We start from the raw sequence: 19,590 nt of genomic DNA, 5'->3' as shown, positions 1-19,590 counted from the left end.
GGTATAAAAAATAAGATGAATTAATACAACAAATTTTATAAAATGCTCCTATTTATTGACAAATATGATTAGAATTGATTTGAAACTGGATAATAGAACCATTAAATGAAGCTTACTTAAAACGAGTAATTAATTATTTTTAACCGGATATTTATTAGTTTTATATACTGTAGTCACTGCTAATTCTTTCCTATTGTATAAAAACTTCTTCGCGACGAACGGCTGGTTGCTCGATGAATTGTTCAATAGGTGCAGCTTTCCAGCTGTCGTTGTTTTTTTCGCAGTTAAGGAAGAACACTACTTTCATCAAAGGAGTAGGATAGTTTCTGTATTGGAAAGGAATGCTCAGTGGTAAACTATATTTAAGCAGCAAGAAAACATTGAGAAAAATAGAATTCAAAAACTAACTGCTATTGACAGTCACCAGCAAGATCAATAAGACCACAATTTTTGTATTCTGGTATACTGTAATATATAAATGTTGATCACTGATTGTGTGAATCATATAAGATGACTAGAAGTTGTAAATATCCCATATCCTTAATTTTATTGGTGTTTTATAAATTTTAGGAGTACATAAAAGGCCAAACAATTATATTTCAGATAGAAAATGACGACATTGCTATTACGGATCAGTCAAGCAGTCTTCGTCTTTTTTCTTACAATTATGTACCAAATATTAGTAAGAAATTCCTGAGATTCCTGACATTCCTTAATAAAATGTGGTAACACTTTCAATTGTCTGATTCAAACGAACAATCTGGATGGAAGTGCCTACTGTTAGAATGAAATGGATCTAGAGAAAATCAAAAAACTGTCCACAACAAAAAGTTCAGTAATCAGAAAAAAATTAATGAAAATATATAATAATAAAATTTTTTCATTTCAGTCAAGCGTTCTAATTGTCATTTCATTAGCACACAAAAAGCTCACACAAAAAGCCTCGAATTCAAGATCGAAAGGACAAAACTGAACACTGATGCTTGCATTCCTTTCAACTATCAAAATGTTTGGGAATTCACTATAATTTGTAATAATTGAAATTTAACAAGTAATCAAGTAAAAGGCATTTACTTCAAGGTTTCAGCTTTTTGTTGCTCATGAAATCCATCAAAAAAATGGAAATATTGTTATCGTTAAAATGCTTTTACATAAAAAGGTTAGTCTATACCTTTTTATGTAAGATATTCGTTTTAAGAGGTGTACCTTTTAGATACAGATGAAACTACAGAAGTATAATTAATTAAACATTTCATAACAAAAAAATTTTTTTTTAAAAGAATTTTTTACCAATGATTTTAATTTATATATGAAATGTACAAAGCTGAAATAATAGACTACCAATTAAGTTTAATCACAGTTCTGAAAGGATTCTTTTGTCTATTAGATTTTACATTCAGATATACTTTACTAAAAAAAATTGGAAAAGGAAAAAATGAAAGTAATATTTACCACGTTGATTTCAGCATTTTCGAACGACGCTTGTTGATTTCATTGAAATTTAAACAAGAAGCGCTATGAGTAATCGCATGATCTCTGCTTTTAGGTAAAGAAAAAAGTGAAAAGTGCGCATACTCCAGCACCAGAGGAGAAAATAAGGGATAAACAAGATAAAAGTAACAGTCCAGATGGAAAAAAAAAAAGGGCAGCGCCAGAAGAACAACACGTTTCAGCTGCTGAAAATGGTACATAGACTTTAGATTACTAAAGTCCATTTGAAGATCTTTGAGAAATCTCAATTTTGTCATTTACTGATCTTGAGTTGAGCATTATTTAAGAAATCATTATTTTCCTGGAAGAAAAGCCAAATGGTTCAAAATGAAATCAAAAATGCACTGAGTACACTCAATGTTGACATTAATTTTAGAAAAAATCCTAAAAAAAGAAAAAAAATTTAGCCGACAAAGAAAAAGAGCGCTTAAAGAAGATGGAGGAAAAGCGTATTGAAGAAAGAAAACCCAAAATTATGAAACGAAGTGCTAAAGAGGTGTGAAATTCAATGCCTTTTTTGAAGAAAAAATATTTTTAACATTCGCAGTTTTTTAACAGTCAATATTTCAAGAAAATCACTGAACGATGCAAAGAACGGCTGATTTTACAGGTATTTAAGTATTTCAGAAGTTGTGGATATCTGATATCCGAATGTTTATCATTCAGTGTTGCAGGAACGAATAGCGAAAGGTAAAGTGACACGTGGCAAAGGTGATTATTCGACTATGGACGATGTACTGAGTGATTGGGATTCTGAAAGAGATGGTAAAAAGAAAAATGAGGTGAATTCGAGTGATATGCTGTACGCTAAATTAGTTACACTGGCATTCGTCCACTAAGTTTTATTACCAATGAAAATATGTTGGTAGCAACTTAAGGGACAGTTAGCCTTGGAAATTGTCGTACACTGAAACAAAAAAACCGAGAAAAATAATTCGACGGTTAATAGGATCAGAAAGGCTAACTTTAAGTAGTTTGCATGGAATTAATTAGACAAAAGACTTAAATATGATTATAGGATGATGGTCAGAAATCAAGAGCCAATACAAATCTCGAAGATGTTGATGACATCAAAAAGATTCCATTACTAGCTTTTTTTGCATTAACTAAGTAAATCTAATGAAAGTTTAATCAGCACTTCAAAAACTAATGTTAAAAGATAACAGATGAAACTTGATAAGCAGAACTGATAAAAAAATTTTTCATGTTTATTTTTGTGCCAAAATGATGACTTCTTCATTGAATCTATAGTTTGTATCACAGCGATATAAGAAATGATTTGAGAATAAAAAAAAAAAAAACCGGCAGGGAATGGTGATGGGGAAGAAGAAAAAAAAGAGGATAAAGGTGGTGAAGTTTGTTGATTCTACACAGACCATTACAAAAAAAGTCTTATTGTCAATAATATGCTCTTAATTATTTCCTAACGATTGAAAATGAATACTTTGAGAGGTCGCCTGATTGAAGATAAAATATTATTTGGTTGAAGAATTTTAGTTAATTTTTACTAAACACTGTTTCATTAACTAATTACTTGAGGTGAGAAGAAAGAAACTGATAGCAGAGGGAAAAGCAGTGGTGGAGGTACAGCAAAATATGTTACAAAAGGCAGTACAAAAAACGCCAAACGACCATCTGATAGCATTAAAAAGGTGGATAAAACAGCTGGTAGTCAGGTAAAGAAATTCATTTTTGAAATGATATTTTCAACTCTCCTACACACTTCACAAAATTCTCCAGTTTATTAATTGTAGATTACTTCGTTTTACTTAATTAATTATCTAATTGGTATTGACAATTAGCAGGCCTATATCATTAACATTTTCAGGAGAAATGATGATGTCCCTCTGTTTATTGGATTCGCATTCCCTTGTATATTTCTAAAGCCCACCTATTTGGCGGAAAGATGGAAAGTGTAAGACAATATCAACTGATCCAGTCTGATTTTATTGCATGTTTCCTTATACGATTACAAATTATATGTTCATACTGTGTAAGGTAACGGAATGAAACAGTCACTTCGTCAAAGTAATACGTCAAATGTTCCTGAAATTAAACAGGATATATAAACTAAAGACTAAGTCTTTTATTTTCTTAATGATCTATCGTCCTAAATTATTAACAAAAAATGAGCACTCATTAAGAAAACTAAGCAACTCTTCTGCACTGCACTTCCTAATGTTAAGAAACATTTTAAACTTCGCTTTTATCACTTTCAAAACATTAAAATCAACAATAAAAGAAATAAAGATTTGCAAGCTGCAGAAATTCAATTCATCTTCTACAATAATCAGTGATAAGTATGTAAGCATACGGCGTCAAGATAGAGCAGTAATAAAATTCATAACAAGCTTTGAACTTCAAACACGAGGTTTAGTAGAGTCAAAACTTGAGGCACATTAGCAATAATCTTAAAAATACCTAAAGATTACTGCGAAAATAAAAGTATATACTATATAATTTTCTGAAAAAAAACGCTAGATTTCTACATATTCATGACAGATCAAATTCTGTGTGTGTGTATGCTTACATAACGCAATAAGGTCACTTCGTTAGAAGGAAAATTTTGGATCAAAACATAGGGATTCCATTCTATGCACTGTCTAAAGAAGTCTAGCTAAAATTAAAAAAGGATAGCAGACAGGCTGGTCAAGTTTCGAGTGAATTATCAATTTGTCAGCCGACGCAAACTGATATATTTGAAGAAACTCATGAAATCACTGAGAAAGAAGGAAAACAAATTAAATACAAACAAAACATAATACACCACAATGAAGACAATTAATCATAGCATATCAGTGCACGCAACAAAACTGATAAGTATTCACTTATGGACACCAAATAGAAGAATAGAAAATCCCCTTCTCTCCTCACCTATGGTCACCCTTTCCCTAAACCTAGTTGACGTAAATTTCATTTTTAATATACTTTTTAAGAATAAGAGTAGTAATCTATTTATTAATCCTTTGTTTAAAATCACTGTAGTACAGCAGAAGATCGAATTAACATGTAAGACTATTGCATAAGATCAGTCACCTATCTTGGACAGTCAATCCTGAAGAAACAGCAAATCCTTTCCTACGTAATATTAATAGATCTAATGACTTTTAGCGTCTCTTGCACTAGTCTTCAGGACTACTTTCTATAAAAATGAAGGAACATTACCAACGATCAGTAAAAATTATAACAAGGAATTAATAGATCCAGGAAACTGGCACCCACTGTGGACAGGCGTTAAGTTTCTCCACTACAAGCTCCAGTTGTCGAATTGTCTCATCAATATCGTTATTCAGTATCACGTAATCAAAAAGGTGTCCAAATGCCTGCCGAAGAATTTCACTTTCTCGCAGCAAACGTTCCAAGCTACCATCTGGCTGTAATATTTTATTATTGATAGCTGCAAATGAGATTTTATAAAATTCAAAATTTTGGAATCTTAAAATAAATGACATAATTACCTTTGATTTTTTGAAAAATAATGCGTTTGAAAAAGCATAAACAAAAAGCCAGTGTTAAATCTATGTTGGAAAATTTTAGGAATAAAAGCATTATTATCGTTGCAAAGTTCTTTTGAAGTTTTAAGAAATTTACAATTTCTTAAAAAACTTACATCTTGTAAACCGTGCAGATTTGGTGCAGCAATAAAAACAACAAATGGAGCGTACTCAGCTGTCCTGAGAACTTTCAGCGCCTGAAATTTGTTGCAATCAGTGAGAAAAAATATATACTGGCAACAATAATAAAGTGATAGGAAATTTGAAATTACTTGAGGTTCGACATCCAAGATAGCTATTTTTCCTGTCCTGTGAATATTGCGAATTGTTTCCAGCTTGGTACCATACATGCACTCCTCGTTGGTCCCATACTCCAAGTATTCATTTGCTTGAATATCGGTAAGCATACAATCATTAGATACAAAATAGTAATGTTTCCCATCAATTTCGTCTTTTCTTGGCTGTCTTGTTGTATCTATAATAAAAACAATATAAATTCAAAGCACTATAAAGTCGTGAGTCGCAAAAGTACCTCCTCTGTAAAATTATTGAGTCACAAAAACAGTCTTTCCGTAAAGTTATTGATAGAGAAAAAATTCCTTCGAAATGATAAGTCACAAAAATACTTCCTCCGTAAAGTCAGTGAGTCATAAAAATACAGTCCGCATAGACCAAAGTTATGAAATGTCCCTTTTTCTGGTACAAAGAGAAAATTCCATTTGAACTACCATTATTCATCAGTTAATCTATTTAAAGCCTTTTGCTCAAAGTTATAGAAAGACTAAAGTACTTACGCGGTATAGGATAGGCAAACCTTTGTGGATGCCTATGAATAAGTGTATTTTTGATGTGCCTTCGGCCAACACCATGAGCGCCCAGCAATACTAACGTTTTACGTCTGTATGTTGCCAAACGTACTACCTAAAAAAAAACACTCTTTCGAAAGTTAATCAAATAATCCTTATCAGGTATCTTCAAACTTGATAGATATCAATAAAATAAAATTAGAATGGTAAAACTAAATGAAGAATGGACGAGACAGTTTGAACCTCTTCATAAGTGACGAGATCAAGCTGATCGAATAAAGCGGAATGTTTCTGAAGATACTTGGTTGTATAATATTTTTTTTTCTTGTTGAGCCACATACAATGAGCTAAATAAGAATTCGTCATTCACATTCAAAATTATCAAGCTGAAAATTTATAAATGGCATTAAGAAGAATTCCACAAAATCCCTACTAGGAAATGATCTGATTGGAACTCTCAAAGTTACACTCACGATGGCATTTGGAAGATCTGAAATCATAAAGTTGCTAAAGGAATCATTTTACATTTAGACATTCTTGATAGGTATCTGAAGATAACTAACGCTTCCCAGTAGTATAATATATTACTTCTTAACAATTATGGCGAATTCAATAAACTAACTATTGTCTTTAGCTTGTTCCATAGCCAAGCAAGCAGTTCTCCATTCCTGCAACTCCAGTGATGGTATTAAACCAGCAACCGAGGCACCCGGAGTATGTGTACCACTGGGACCACCATTTCCAAGAGCTGGAAACTGAGAGATATATCGCGCTTGCCACCAAATATGATCATCTTTTGATATCACCTGAAACAGTCCATTATCATCTGGAACTGTTCATAAACAGATTACTATATTTTTTCCTAGAATGGACAAAGCAAAACCAATCAGTAGTGCATTTACAACCCATAAAACTTGAAAAATGAACGTGCTCAATAATAATTCACGAAATCCAGTAATACCCATACCTGGAGAATATCGCCGGTTTTAAATGGAACGCCGGCCTGTGGACATGGAATCAAGTCATCTTGTCCCGGATCATAGTCAAATTGAGCTCGGACAAATATTTCGCATGCTGGTGGAGCACTGCGGTAGGATGGGACTATCTTGAATGTCACGGCACCACGTGCATCGCGCAACAACCGCTGTAGCATTTCAACGCTTTGGTTCAGCACATTGACACCATTGATTTCACGAATTTCATCACCAACATGAAGAGTTGCTACAATTTATCAATGAATCCTCTAAATACTAGGGACAAAAAAATCAAAGGTCATTTAGGAAAACTCGTGTAACTATTAGGAAAATTAGAATTTCAAACTAAAATAACCAAAAAACTACGCAGCATTTCTGGGTTCGATGCTTTAAAAAAATATGTTCTTAAACTTAGCGACTTTAAAAAGGTATGAAAACTACCGTTCTATATCTTAAAAGAATGATATAATGAAATGCTGCTCCAGACGAATGCTACGGAGACCAAAAAGTCTTAACGAGTTTAGCATATTCAAGAAAGGACAATTTCTTTTTAAGCACACCCGAAAGATCGTACAGTTTCTGTTGATAAAGTTAAATGAGTAATAATAAGGTTCACGTACCCTGCCTATGTATCAATCCACCATGCATGATTCTAGCCACTTGGCATCGACCATCTTCCGTCACCTGAATACTAATTTTCGAAAATGTTCCTAATTACAAGTTAAAAAATGCAAAAAAAAAAATTCACTAAAAAATGATCTCAAGATGCAGTATGAAATCATGAGACGCCAGATGAAGAAAAATCTACCTTCAAAGTAATTCCCATCGGTTCTTCGGTATCTTTCTGAAATTGCACTAAGCGTACTCGACTGACGGAATCCATCATCAGATCATCATCATCATGAAGCGGCGATAGCCCGAACGGCTGCTGTAGCTCGTTCGCCGCAGTACCAAAGGAAGATGTAACTGCGTGAGATGTCTGCGTTCGAAGTACACCACCGTTAAGGTATGAAAATGGTAACTGCGATGATGTGGACGCCTGTAAAATCGATATAAAATAAATATATCTGAAATTCATAACCACAAAGAGGAAGGAAGCAAATTTTTATTTAGAGCAAAGCGGTCGCAGAAACAAATCCTAATATCCTAGTTGATCCAGTTCAATGTGTATCATTGGTAGTGAATCAAAGTGAAATCTAATAAGTTGCTGACAAAAGGGAAGAAAATCTGATTTTTAATTTTATATGCTTTGCAGAAAAAGGCATGAAGAACCAACCTGAACAGACATTTGTGGAAGCGCACTTTGCTGTTGATGGACAATTTTTTCATTATTGCCACTTATTTCCACTGCGGCGCAATTGACACGAGCATTACCCTCATAAATTTCATGGATTATTACATCGTATGCTTGTAACACTGCCTAAAAGTGGTTCAATTTCAATAAAATTCTTCATCAACCTCCTACAGTATGCCAATAAACTGCCTGAAAGTCGAGGAATTAAAGTTTTTCTTTCATCCTTCAGTAAATGAAAAAGTTTGAAGTTTTAACGATTCGTTACCGAATTTCAAACAAATAATTAATAGTGAACATTATAAAGTTTATTAAATTAAGAAGGAGTAGACAGATTTTAAACCTCAATTTCTTGTGATTCAAGTAACTGTCGTAATTCTACTGCTTCAGCTGAAGGTTGCAAGAACCCACCAATTTGTACGCATAACTAGAAATATTTAAAGATAAGTTTTATAAAAAAGGATTCAAAAAAAGATGTGTGAGTAAACAGAAAGGCAATTCGAGAAGGAATGAGCATAACAATTAAGTATTAAAAACAATTCCTTAACTATCAAACCTCTCTAGCATAACTAGCAGAATCATGCTCCAGTACTAATGGTTGAATCGATAGATTCGATATCCGATCATATAGCTGAAAATTTTTAATTCATGTAATTTTTATTCAATAGTGGATTTAAATAAAAATTAAACTTCAACAGTTGAGGTCAAGCAATGTTTACAATGAATTAAAACTTCGTTTGAATAATTATTGGAAAATAAAAAGAGAACAAGAGATTCACCAACTCTACTTCATGTTCTTTACGCATATCAGTTACCAGTTTGATGGATCTTTGAAAATTAACCATGATGGAATGAAGTTTAAAATATGAATGAAGTGAAATAAACTTCATTAGTCCTTTAAAATCTAGAAACTTATAATTTCATTAAATATTTCTCAAATCGTAAGCAGCATCCAAACATCAGTTGGTCAACTATAACGCCAGATTACTGATTAACAATAACAAATATTCAAACATACGACAAAACAACTCAATCAGACGTCTATATATTCAGAAAGAAGGAAAGGAAAAGATGTAAAGAAACGGTGATAGAAAATCTGACGCAGAAAATTTTCGAGATCTTAATTTTCAGCACTAAATCCATGTACAATCGAAGGAAGGTGCACCTCATTCCCTTTTGGATATATTAATTCCTTCTATATTTCGATTTCCTTCCTTTCCTGCTCTTAATCCTTTAGCTATTTTATTTGAGAAGGACAAACAGTTGTGGTCAGACTGAATTAGTAATTCAGAACCTGAATATATCCATTTCGATTTGTATCTTTGACACAAATCTATCTTTGATAGAGTAAAAACACATTCTGGAATAAGAAAAAGGAACGGAACATTCGTTTAAACAAAACTTCCCACTCCCAAATTTAGTGGATCACATCTTTTCAGTGGCAGCAACAATATATTGAGGAAGGAGCAAATGAAATGGATCGATGGACTAATATTTAACAGAAATTTTCTTCCTTCTAATAAACCTTATAAAAAAATACTGACAATAAAATAATAGCTTTTAGAAGTGTGTTTCAAAACAAATAGATGATAGTTAATAGGTTTGGTGGAAAAAATAGGAAAAAGAATTCTGCGAAATAATTAGTTTTTAGAAAAAAGGGGAATATTGCAAAAGAAATGTATTATTCATTTTGATAGAGCAATTACCAATAAATAAAGTAGAAGGGAGTGATAAAGAGAGATATCAAGCATTGCTGTGGATAGCATGAAATTATTTATAGAATCAGGAAGATAAGCATATAAAGAATATGGAGATGCATTATTGTTCAAATACATTATTTATTCAGACAAGAATATATCACTATCCTAATATGAGGAAAATCTTCGGATTACTCTGACTGGTTGTGATGACTTTGAATTATTTGGCGGACTGAAGTTCATTTCACATTAACTTACCTAAACAACAATCACAGAAAAAGCGATACAGAAATGTCAATAAAATTGAACACTGCGGAAACTGATATGGAGAAATGTTGAGGATTAAGAAAATCTCAGCTCATTTTCAAAAATGAGATAATAAACAGGATTGCTCAACTCAGGGCCGTAGTCTACAAAAATGCTAAGTTTGTTGATATTAAAATGCTTCTTTATGAAGCTCAAAATTAGTTTTTCATTAAATAACAACCGACCCCAAAAAGTCTAAACTACGAAGAAAAAAACAACAAATAGGCTCGGTAGTTTTTGTAAAAAAGTAATTTTACTAGCATTTTTTCTTTTTAGCAACTTCTATTCAGAAACTCTGCAAGAAAAGAAGCTATGCACTTGACCTACTAGAAAAGGCTATTTTTTTCCACGGCTAAGGAATCTTGTAATTTTAATCTTTTTCTTACAATCTTCAAACTTTTGTCTCTGAGCTAAGAGACATTTCAAGATGAAGCATAGACTTTCCGAAGCACCTTTTCATCGGTTTTGAAGTTGTCTCCCTATCGAAAAAATCCAAAAGCTCAAAAAACATGAACTGGTAACATGCATTAAAATTTTCTCAATGCTGAAAAAACAATCTCAAAAAACATAAGAATTTATCTGTACACTTCAGTACGTAAACTTCAATGAAGAGAAAAATTTCTAAGAAAATTTGGACTTTTCCTTAATGAGAGAGAATTTCGCCTTTTTATATGGAAATATATCGGTTGTAATTAGTCGTTTTGTTTGCAAGCGTTTTCATTGTCTTTTCCGCTTCCCCGCCCAATAAAAAAACTCCATCGCATACATTCGCATTGTTTTCTATCCCACAGGAAAAAACAACCAGAAATTTGAAAACTAATATGAAAAAAAAATTGATTAAAACGAATAAGCATATTTTCATGGAGTTCTTTTAAGTTCATGTAACTGGACGGTCAGCTTCAGTAAAGAAAAAATCTTTACCTTTTGATTAAGGGTAATAGTAGTGAACTCTTCCAAGGAACAACTGTTATCAATCCCCTTCATTTCTTATCATCATTCATCTGGAATGTTCGGAAAATATTTTTAAATAAAAAATCCATTCAATTTTTAACGCTTTTCGAAAATGATTTAGCTCCACAGCGATTCACACACGACAAGTGAAACGAATGAAAAGTTGTAAATATGTAATAATCACAAATTTCTATGCAATTTTCAAAGAACCAGAAATCATAGGTAGCCGATGATATTCACGGGATAGCAAAGCGAACTTTATTAGTGACAGGAATGAAAAGAGAAAATAGACAGTATGGTTGCATTCCCAATGAAACAACCTATTGGAAGTGCTGAAGAGAGAAATTCGTTGATTTTGATATCCTGTTGACCTTTAATACTATCACTGATGGATTTTATTCCGACTCAGTAGGGATAGCACTCAACTTACAATACTATACCGAATAACAATAAACTTTAGATTCTGAAGTTCTCCGTGGTAAAATAATCTAGCAGTCTCTTTAAGCATTCATCTCTTTATGAAATAATGTAAATTTATTAATTCATCCCATAAAACTGCCTAATATCTCTCAAACATTTAAAGTCTTTAGTTTACCAGCAATCAATCAGATAATTCTAAATTTATCTGCGCTGTCGAAGAATCCTGTAGTTGACAGATTGAGCAACAGCTTACAGATGTGGAAGAAATTAGAGAGGAGAATTCTTATTTATTTAGATATCATTTCGCTCAAAATGCACAAAAAAAAAAAAAAAAAAAGAAAAAAACAGCATAAAAAGGATCCTAGGAAAATGACAAGCAGGGAATTAGCCAACTTGTTTTCGTTGATGAAAAAATTCAAGCCTTGCCAAAAGGAACCAAAAAGTGGAATTACGAATTTATTTTCAGCAATTTCGATCAATTCATGAAAATTTTTCAATTTAAACAAAAAAAAAATTCAAACAAAAAAGAGGATAGAAAAGAATCGAGGAAACTTCACTTTACATTGAGTAACAAACAATTTTGAGGTTGGGAATTTTAACCTTTTATGAAAACGGGGAAATTCAAAAAGCAAAAGGAAATCCGAAGATGGAATTAGCACTTAACTGCTGCAAGTAGCATTAGCTTCAGTCTTTAAACACATACACATATACATACATACATACACACACATATCGATAGAGAGAAATGACAGATCGCTGTAACGTTGTGAAACTTCTTCGCTTGAAGGGCAAAGAAGTGATGGGAAGTTAGTTGAATTGAATAGTGGGTGGATGTTTGTTTGACAAGTTGTTTAACAGAAAGATGAACAAATCAACTGATGCACAACACCGGGCGGAATTGAAACTCATAGATGAAATCAACCATTGTTAAATCGATACAAATAATTTAAAATGTTAAAGTCAGTTTCATTCCATCTTTCTCCTAGTTACTCTCTATTGTCATGTTTCAATAAGAATAAAATAATGTAGCAGTATATAGGGATAAGTTGTATCGCAATGAGAAAAACTCTAAGGAAAATGTATTCAACATGGCTCTTGAAATTTTGGATTAAAATTTTTGAAGAACAAGTTTAGATGAAATAAGTAAGGCCCTCAAGTACAATTAAAACTTGAAAGCTGAGGAAAGAAAAAATAGGAGGGAAGAGAAAATAAGATGTGGAAAGATTGTCGAGATGTTCATTTCACTGCTTGCAAAAAGGCAAACATGAATTGATTTCTTCTCCGAATGCTACACTAAACTTAATGAGTGACTTCTAAGCTAGCAGTGGTGACATTCCCATTCAACACATCACTGTCACTTCTTGAATCCCTTAACTAATTGGATCAGCTAGTAGAAATCACAGAAAGACTTTCTCATCGTTGTAAAAAGAAAAGATTACTGTTTAAACACATAGTTTACCAGAAGTTGAAGGATGTCAAAGAGAAGGATGTATGCATCAGCTTTTCAATTAAAAAATCTACAGGATGGCAAAATTCAAAGTTTTGGTTGAATTAAACAACTGATTACTTTTACAGGCTTACTGCTTTGGCTGAAACCAAATAAAGAATGAAGAGAAGCTTGAAAGTTAAAGAACAAAGGGGGATTCGTAAACTGGATAAGGCATTTTTGGGAGGATATGGTCATCACTAGATTCATCTTTTGTTGTCATCCTTACGTCATTACGATTATTGTTTAGACATGCGCCCTCTCGATCATTTAGCTCCGCTGAAGTTGTATTAGCGAATAGAACCAACATTGAATGTCAAAGTCTAACTAGCTAAGCTTAAGCAGTATCATTTCTACATCGGATTATGGGCAGATTAACAGTCGGACAAACAAACAGTAAAATGAACGAGTGACAAGACACATCAGTTATTATTAGATTTGAGCAGTTAATGTAGTTTATAATTTCAACAGAACAAAACTCTTTTCTTACAAACTTCACTTTTTCACTTTTTTTCCTCCCAACAAATTCTATAAATATTTTTCGTTTCAAAAAAAATCTGCTTTCTGAAAAAAATCTACAGTTATGGACAATCATTAAAATAATTGAGAATTCAACGTACAAGCATTTCACATAAATAGTTCTTAATAAATGATCTACTGAACTGCTAATTAAGCATTACAATGTGGCGATGGATATACTCTTCAGATTTTGAAGATATTTTTCTACAATCTTTACAGTCTATTTACTTTAATTATTTAAATGACTAGGCATGACGGATCTCATTTCCATTTATTTAAATTTTAAAACTACTTAAAAGCTCCAAAATTATATCGCAATTGGGATAATTGTAGTGGATTTCAAAAGGAAACACCGAAACGTATATTATTATCATTTGAAACGTAGAATTCAAAGAAAAACAGCTTTCGAAGGGTTTATACACAAACATTTCATCTTCAAAAAATTATGTTTAGTTAATCAAAAAGTTCTACTTCTATTTTGAATAATTAATAAGTCTATTGTGACGGGTTCATTAGGAGGAAAAAATACCTTGCTTGCATAATATGTGGCATTTAACTTACCATCAGTAATGTTTTTAGATCGGTATTTTCCAGCGATAAATTTATCAGAAATGGATCCATAGTTTCGGAAGTGAATGGTGCATCTACAAGCGCAGCTATCTGATCCAGTGATAACAAAATCTGTAAATTATTATCATCAGTAATTCGAATTAGTAATTCTCTCACTAATTCGCCTCATCAGTTCTCAAAAAGCCTCATTTAAAACTTGAAGGACAGCTCTATTTCCTCAGATTTGTTCGTCAGAAAATGAAAAGCCTACAGTACAGAGATTAAGACAACTAGGACAATTACTCGAAAATGAAGAAACGAATTGAAAAAGAATAGATTTATCTGGAAAGAGAAGCACTTCTTTTGTGCTTTTGAAAAGTCTTATAAATGGTACATTCGAAATACAAGTAGAAATAGGAAGAGAATAAAAAAAAACTGAAGAGTGAGAAAGATAAAAGAAGCAAGTCACAAAATAGAATTATTTCACTTGTTAAGATAGACTAGTTCTTGCCAAAACAAAAATGTCTTACTCAGAAACCTTCGATATAATTTTCCTCTTGGGAGTCTGATATCAGCTCCGTTCCTTTACTCTTATGCGATAGTGTACAATCTGTATTTATTTTCAGCATCTCACCATGGTAATTTCAAATCTCAAATTTAAAATTCTTAATAGAGAACTATTACTAGTAGATTCTATTAGGAATTGTTACTAGCAGATTTCAGAATAGTTAAAATACATTCATTAGCTGAATACATAGTTCGTTTCATCATAACTTGTTTTTTCTTTAATGACTTGTTTTTCTTTAATGCTATTAAATCCGGGAGCAAATCCAACTTTAAATTCGAACATGAAAAATCATTTGACGACATGTTTACTATATCTGATATATCGAAGAAAGAAGAATACAAAAATAATGCAACATAAACATGGCATTTTTGGAATAAAATCCCTGAAAAGTTAGTATTGGTGGGAGTCCAAGATCTAACAAAGTTGGAAATTTAAAAATCATATTATCAGGGATATTTTGCACAAAATATCCTATTTGGAGCTAAAGAAAACAGAAATTATATAAAATATTCATGAATAATGAACTTTTTCTAAGCTCTTATGCTTGCAAATACGTTGCGTACCGCAAAATGACTACATTTTCAAATACTCGGCCTATAGAATAGTGTACCTTTTCGACACCGAACAAATCCTTAGGTATTACTCGCTCCGGACCACGTCTTGTACAACCATCCGCGTCACATGTGTCACCTCCTGGTAACAGATCACCACTGACCACAGAATCTGAATGTGCTGTAATTGCGACAGCACTTGTGTCTGTATCAGTCGAACAACCGCACCCTTCTGCCCACTTTTTGTTGTTTACGGCCGATAATATATCGCTCTATAATGAGATGTACATGCTATCAATACACAAATTATTCCCTTTCCGCAACATTTATTGCTTTACAAGTTTGAGTCAAATTAAATCGCATCTTATGGAATTTTCGGAATTCCCCGACAAAAGCAGACCACGATTTCATTAATAGACAAAGTCAATAACTAACAAAGCAAGCTCGAACTGACTTGCAAACTTTAAATCGACAAAGTTCAAAACTGGCAATTCTCGATCTATTGAGAGTAATTCTTTAAAGGCAGTTTTATGTTTATCACCGTAAACTTTTGGCAAAACAATGGTTGAGACATTTAAGGTTAGGTGTAATGAAATAAACTAAAATTAATAACCAAACAGTTAATTACAACAAACATAATTCAATCATGTGTAGCCACAATAGTACTCTCAAGCGAATTTAAACGTTTTCCATTAAGTAAATACTTTGCTAGTAAAATCATACTTGATATTTTTAACGCATCCTCTATGAATTTTTTAAATTCTTTCAGAAACAAATTGCAACTTACTTTCAATTTTCTACGTGCATTATACCTTCGAATTTGTTCTACAGTACTTTGCAAATGTTTACGAGGAGCAAAACGACTACGTTCACGTAACCATTCATGATTTAAGGCACCTTCTGCAGATATCCTGTTGTTTGGATTTACGGTGAGCAATCTGATCAGCAAATCCTTCGCCGAATCGCTAATTTGTTGCCAAGTACCCCCGTGATGCTGAAAATACACATTATTAGGAAAAGGATATTTTTCAATTTAAATAGATTTACTACAAAAAATCTTTCAAAAAAAAAATAAATTTACGTAAATTCTCAACAATAAATCTTCCCGTTGTAAAACTGTAAAACGTTACAGAAGGATCAGTGCAGGGATAACAATAACATTTCTCTTAATATCCTGAACAAAACATACTGAATATCTCCCCTCGCTGATACCTTCATATATTCCTTGTCGAGTGCCAACAAATGGCAAACGTCCACAAAGAAGTATGTAAAGTAATACACCAGCGCTCCACATATCCGCTTTTGTGCCGTATTCCACATCACTTACGACCTCGGGAGCCATAAAATAGGATACTCCCACACGACCTGAAATGCTATTATTAGAACAGTTCTCACAAAATTCAATAAAAATTTAAGTATTTCATGAACAAAATGCAAAAAAAATTACCAGCTCGAACAGTTGCAGCTGGGGCAGGCAACTTCAAAGAAACACCAAAACCAGTCAGTTTTAGAGGTGCTGAATTATCTTTACTGCAAATTAACATTAATTATCTGTAAAATCTTGAAATATACTCCGGAAATGATCGTATAATAAAAGAGGCGCTAATTATAAAGAATGTTTATAAGAGTTAAAAGATATTGCCTTGCCTTGCAAGAACAACATTGTGCGGTCGAATATCGCGATGGATAATCCCTTGGCCATGCATGTATTCTAGCGCTTGCATTAATTGTCTCATGTAATGACTGCAAATCTCTGGGATAATCATTTATTCTTTTATGAAAGATTAAATGCGCAAAACATAAACCTCTTATACTGTGTAAAATATATTAGCAGTGATAAATCTACTACTGTTATGAGAAACACATGAACTGGTAAAGACTTAATATCACTGAAAGTACCTATGAAATTTCCGGCATTTTCAATTGCTTCAATTGTAATTTAGTTAATTGTTTAATATGATAAAGCAATTCTTTAAACTTTATTCATCTTAATTTGATCGAATTAAACATTTCAAATAATATTTATGGCAATAAAAATATTCCCGATTCATCCTTTTTCTGCAAAATACTTCACCTGGCAACAGCTTCACTATAAACAAAACCAGCACTGGCTCGCTTAACAATTTCAAAGCATATGTCATCACCATCGAGAAATTCAAAAACCATATGAACAGCTTTTTCTCCAGCTATCACATCTTTTAATTCACACAAGAAAGGATGTTTCAACACAGCACAAATCTCAATTTCATTATCCACGTCTGGAAATTCGCCAATATTTAATATTTATCTGACATTCTTACTTACTACATCATCGGCAGTTAAATAGTTATATATTTTGACTGCTAATCCAATTTGATTATAATAACTGACAGTCCAGCTAGTAATAACTAGCTGTAATAACTAAAATAATTAAATGGAAGAATGATGGAGACTAACATCAGTAAAATACGTGAAAGACCAGCTATTAGAAAAATTCTTGCCGAACAGTAAAAAGACTAACCTGTTCGGGTTAATCCTGAAGTGGCAGAATATTTTTGTAAGTCGATGCTTTTTACTGAATAAAGTTTCGAAGTTATACGATGTACAGCACGATAAACTGTGCTTAACGGACCACTGAAGACAAGAAAATGATAAAGTACTGCACGAAGACGTTATCTCAAATCGGAAATCATTTTATATTATTAACACAATATACGTTATTAGTACATTAGTATTATCATATCAGATGCCTTTGACAAAATATCCTGGACTAGAATATACAATTTAATCACTATTAGCTGCTAATAATGCTAAACTGATCAATTTCTAATCTCTTGAATTTTAAACTATCTTCGTTTTGAATTAATTAATTTCCTCTAACTCCTTATTATTTATTCATTCGATATTGATTGATTTCTGTTATGATTAGCATTCATTGCTGCAGACTTTGCTCGAAATTTTCAGTGTAGCTGTTTACGAAAGCTTTGAAAATTTTTTGAATACATATAAAAAATTGAATTACCGCTCGATGACGTCCCCAAGTTGGTAATGATGATTGAGCAGCACTGTTTCTTCGCTCAGAGTCCATGGTTGCCCCGCATACATTACTTAAAACGGCCATCCAGCGGTTCCTATCTCTGAGGACAATTAAACTTTGGATGTGTCAACAACAGGTAAACAGTGAAGAGTGAAGACTTATTCATACAAATAATCACAAATTTGGTAATTCCTTCTGATACCAAAGCAATTTTGATAGTAAGAACTTCTGAAAATTTGCTTAAAAAATAAATGCAAATTAGACAAATAAAATAGCCAATGTATAAGTTTACGTTATATAGTGATTTGACCATTAAATAAAGACCTTATAACAGTGCCAAAATATCATTTCAAATTAATTATGCAGTTTACTAGTCAAGTAGTCCACAACTAATTACATTGAAGAGTTAGCAATATTTAATTATTAATGCCATCTTCAAAAGAAATTTTACTCACCCGGAACTTCAGTTCTATTTAATCCAAAGTTTTAACTATGCAATCTCAAAACAAAAGAATGATATTTCTACAAAGCAAAATATTCTGATCTGTCATAAGTGAACAACTTATTAACATTTTTTTTGCCAATATCATACAGCAGCTCATTAAGAAGATGATTTCTTTTTCCGGTCAAGAACATCTGCCAGTACATTCATGAATTATTTTCCAAAAGCAATTAATCGAATTGGTCACTGAACAGTAATCAGAGCGCAAATGTTGCGAATAACTGACATCTGATTCTTCTCATGCAATCGCTTTAAATGATTAGTCTCAAATAGAAGATATACAATGTGCGTCAAAACCTTTATTTCTATAAAAATGAAAACAGCTATTGATTAGTCCTCCCTTTCAATTTGCTACAATCTCAGAAGCTACTCGAATGCCAGTAAGATTTGTCAGTGTTTTTAAAAATAGATTGATCTTCCCCTCCTTCTCAGAATTCATCGCGTTATAACAGTTGCAGCAGTCAGTGAGATATATATATAGAAAGTCAGAAAAGCTGCATAATTTCGCATTACAATAAACAAATTATCGCAATGAAATGAAATTAGATTTCTATTCAATGATATCTGAATACTAGAGTAGAAAAACTTCAAAGTTTCACAACAGAAATTTATTGAGAAGATTATTTCTTCTGTTTTATTAATGAGGAAAATTTGATGATAGATCTTTTCTAATTCAACGCAGCTCATAATAGCAAGAAATATCTCAACAGTCCTAAATTATTGCTAATGAAATTAAATATTATTTAGTAACTAACTAATCATAATTCAGTGGTAAGTGCTCCCTACTCTGACCCCAATTTTCCAAAACATTTGAACCCTTTAAGTTTTCCAGATAACATCCAGTCAATTTTTCGATTTTATCAACTTCAATGTCCTTTATTGAAGCTTCATAATGTACTTCGTCTGCAAGTATTTTCAAACGACTGAAATTGGAATGTCTTCAACAATTTCATCAAATCCAAAGCCAAT

At 32.4% G+C, this 19,590-nt stretch overlaps 3 protein-coding genes across 6 annotated transcripts; 1 reads left to right on the top strand and 2 right to left on the bottom strand.

Annotated features, from left to right (window-relative positions):
- Nucleotides 1-1,141: 1,141 nt before the first annotated feature.
- Bm9920 (Uncharacterized protein) lies at nucleotides 1,142-2,605 on the top strand (the record flags this gene model as incomplete). Its single annotated transcript, XM_043075337.1, has 5 exons — nucleotides 1,142-1,159; nucleotides 1,547-1,685; nucleotides 1,899-1,987; nucleotides 2,166-2,273; nucleotides 2,510-2,605. 5 exons carry the CDS (start codon nucleotides 1,142-1,144, stop codon nucleotides 2,603-2,605), a joined length of 450 nt encoding a protein of 149 aa, XP_042931271.1.
- Nucleotides 2,606-4,685: 2,080 nt separating this feature from the next.
- Nucleotides 4,686-11,043, bottom strand: Bma-lin-2 (abnormal cell lineage protein 2, putative; the record flags this gene model as incomplete). 4 transcript variants are annotated; one of them, XM_043075334.1, is made up of 13 exons in its annotated part: nucleotides 4,686-4,865; nucleotides 5,102-5,182; nucleotides 5,258-5,460; nucleotides 5,780-5,906; nucleotides 6,035-6,138; nucleotides 6,414-6,597; nucleotides 6,759-7,012; nucleotides 7,386-7,449; nucleotides 7,574-7,804; nucleotides 8,042-8,185; nucleotides 8,400-8,483; nucleotides 8,613-8,687; nucleotides 10,981-11,043. In XM_043075334.1, 13 exons carry the CDS (start codon nucleotides 11,041-11,043, stop codon nucleotides 4,686-4,688), a joined length of 1,794 nt encoding a protein of 597 aa, XP_042931268.1. The 4 variants fall into 4 exon arrangements, with proteins under 4 accessions (XP_042931268.1, XP_001898192.1, XP_042931269.1 ...); XM_001898157.1 differs by lacking the exon at nucleotides 10,981-11,043 and adding an exon at nucleotides 8,836-8,901; XM_043075335.1 differs by lacking the exons at nucleotides 8,400-8,483; nucleotides 8,613-8,687; nucleotides 10,981-11,043 and having other exon boundaries at nucleotides 8,042-8,053.
- A 2,944-nt stretch (nucleotides 11,044-13,987) lies between these two features.
- On the bottom strand, nucleotides 13,988-18,203 carry Bm3423 (Uncharacterized protein; the record flags this gene model as incomplete). The annotated part of the gene is made up of 9 exons (XM_001898156.2): nucleotides 13,988-14,116; nucleotides 15,163-15,375; nucleotides 15,891-16,097; nucleotides 16,293-16,468; nucleotides 16,551-16,633; nucleotides 16,751-16,846; nucleotides 17,178-17,361; nucleotides 17,604-17,741; nucleotides 18,086-18,203. 9 exons carry the CDS (start codon nucleotides 18,201-18,203, stop codon nucleotides 13,988-13,990), a joined length of 1,344 nt encoding a protein of 447 aa, XP_001898191.2.
- Nucleotides 18,204-19,590: the final 1,387 nt, after the last annotated feature.

The sequence above is a fragment of the Brugia malayi genome (assembly GCF_000002995.4).
Source record: "Brugia malayi strain FR3 genome assembly, contig: Bm_v4_ChrX_scaffold_001, whole genome shotgun sequence".
In the NCBI taxonomy this organism is placed as follows: Eukaryota; Metazoa; Nematoda; class Chromadorea; order Rhabditida; family Onchocercidae; genus Brugia; species Brugia malayi.
The sequence above is the reverse complement of the archived record's forward strand: the minus strand, read 5'-3'. Positions and strand labels throughout refer to the sequence as shown.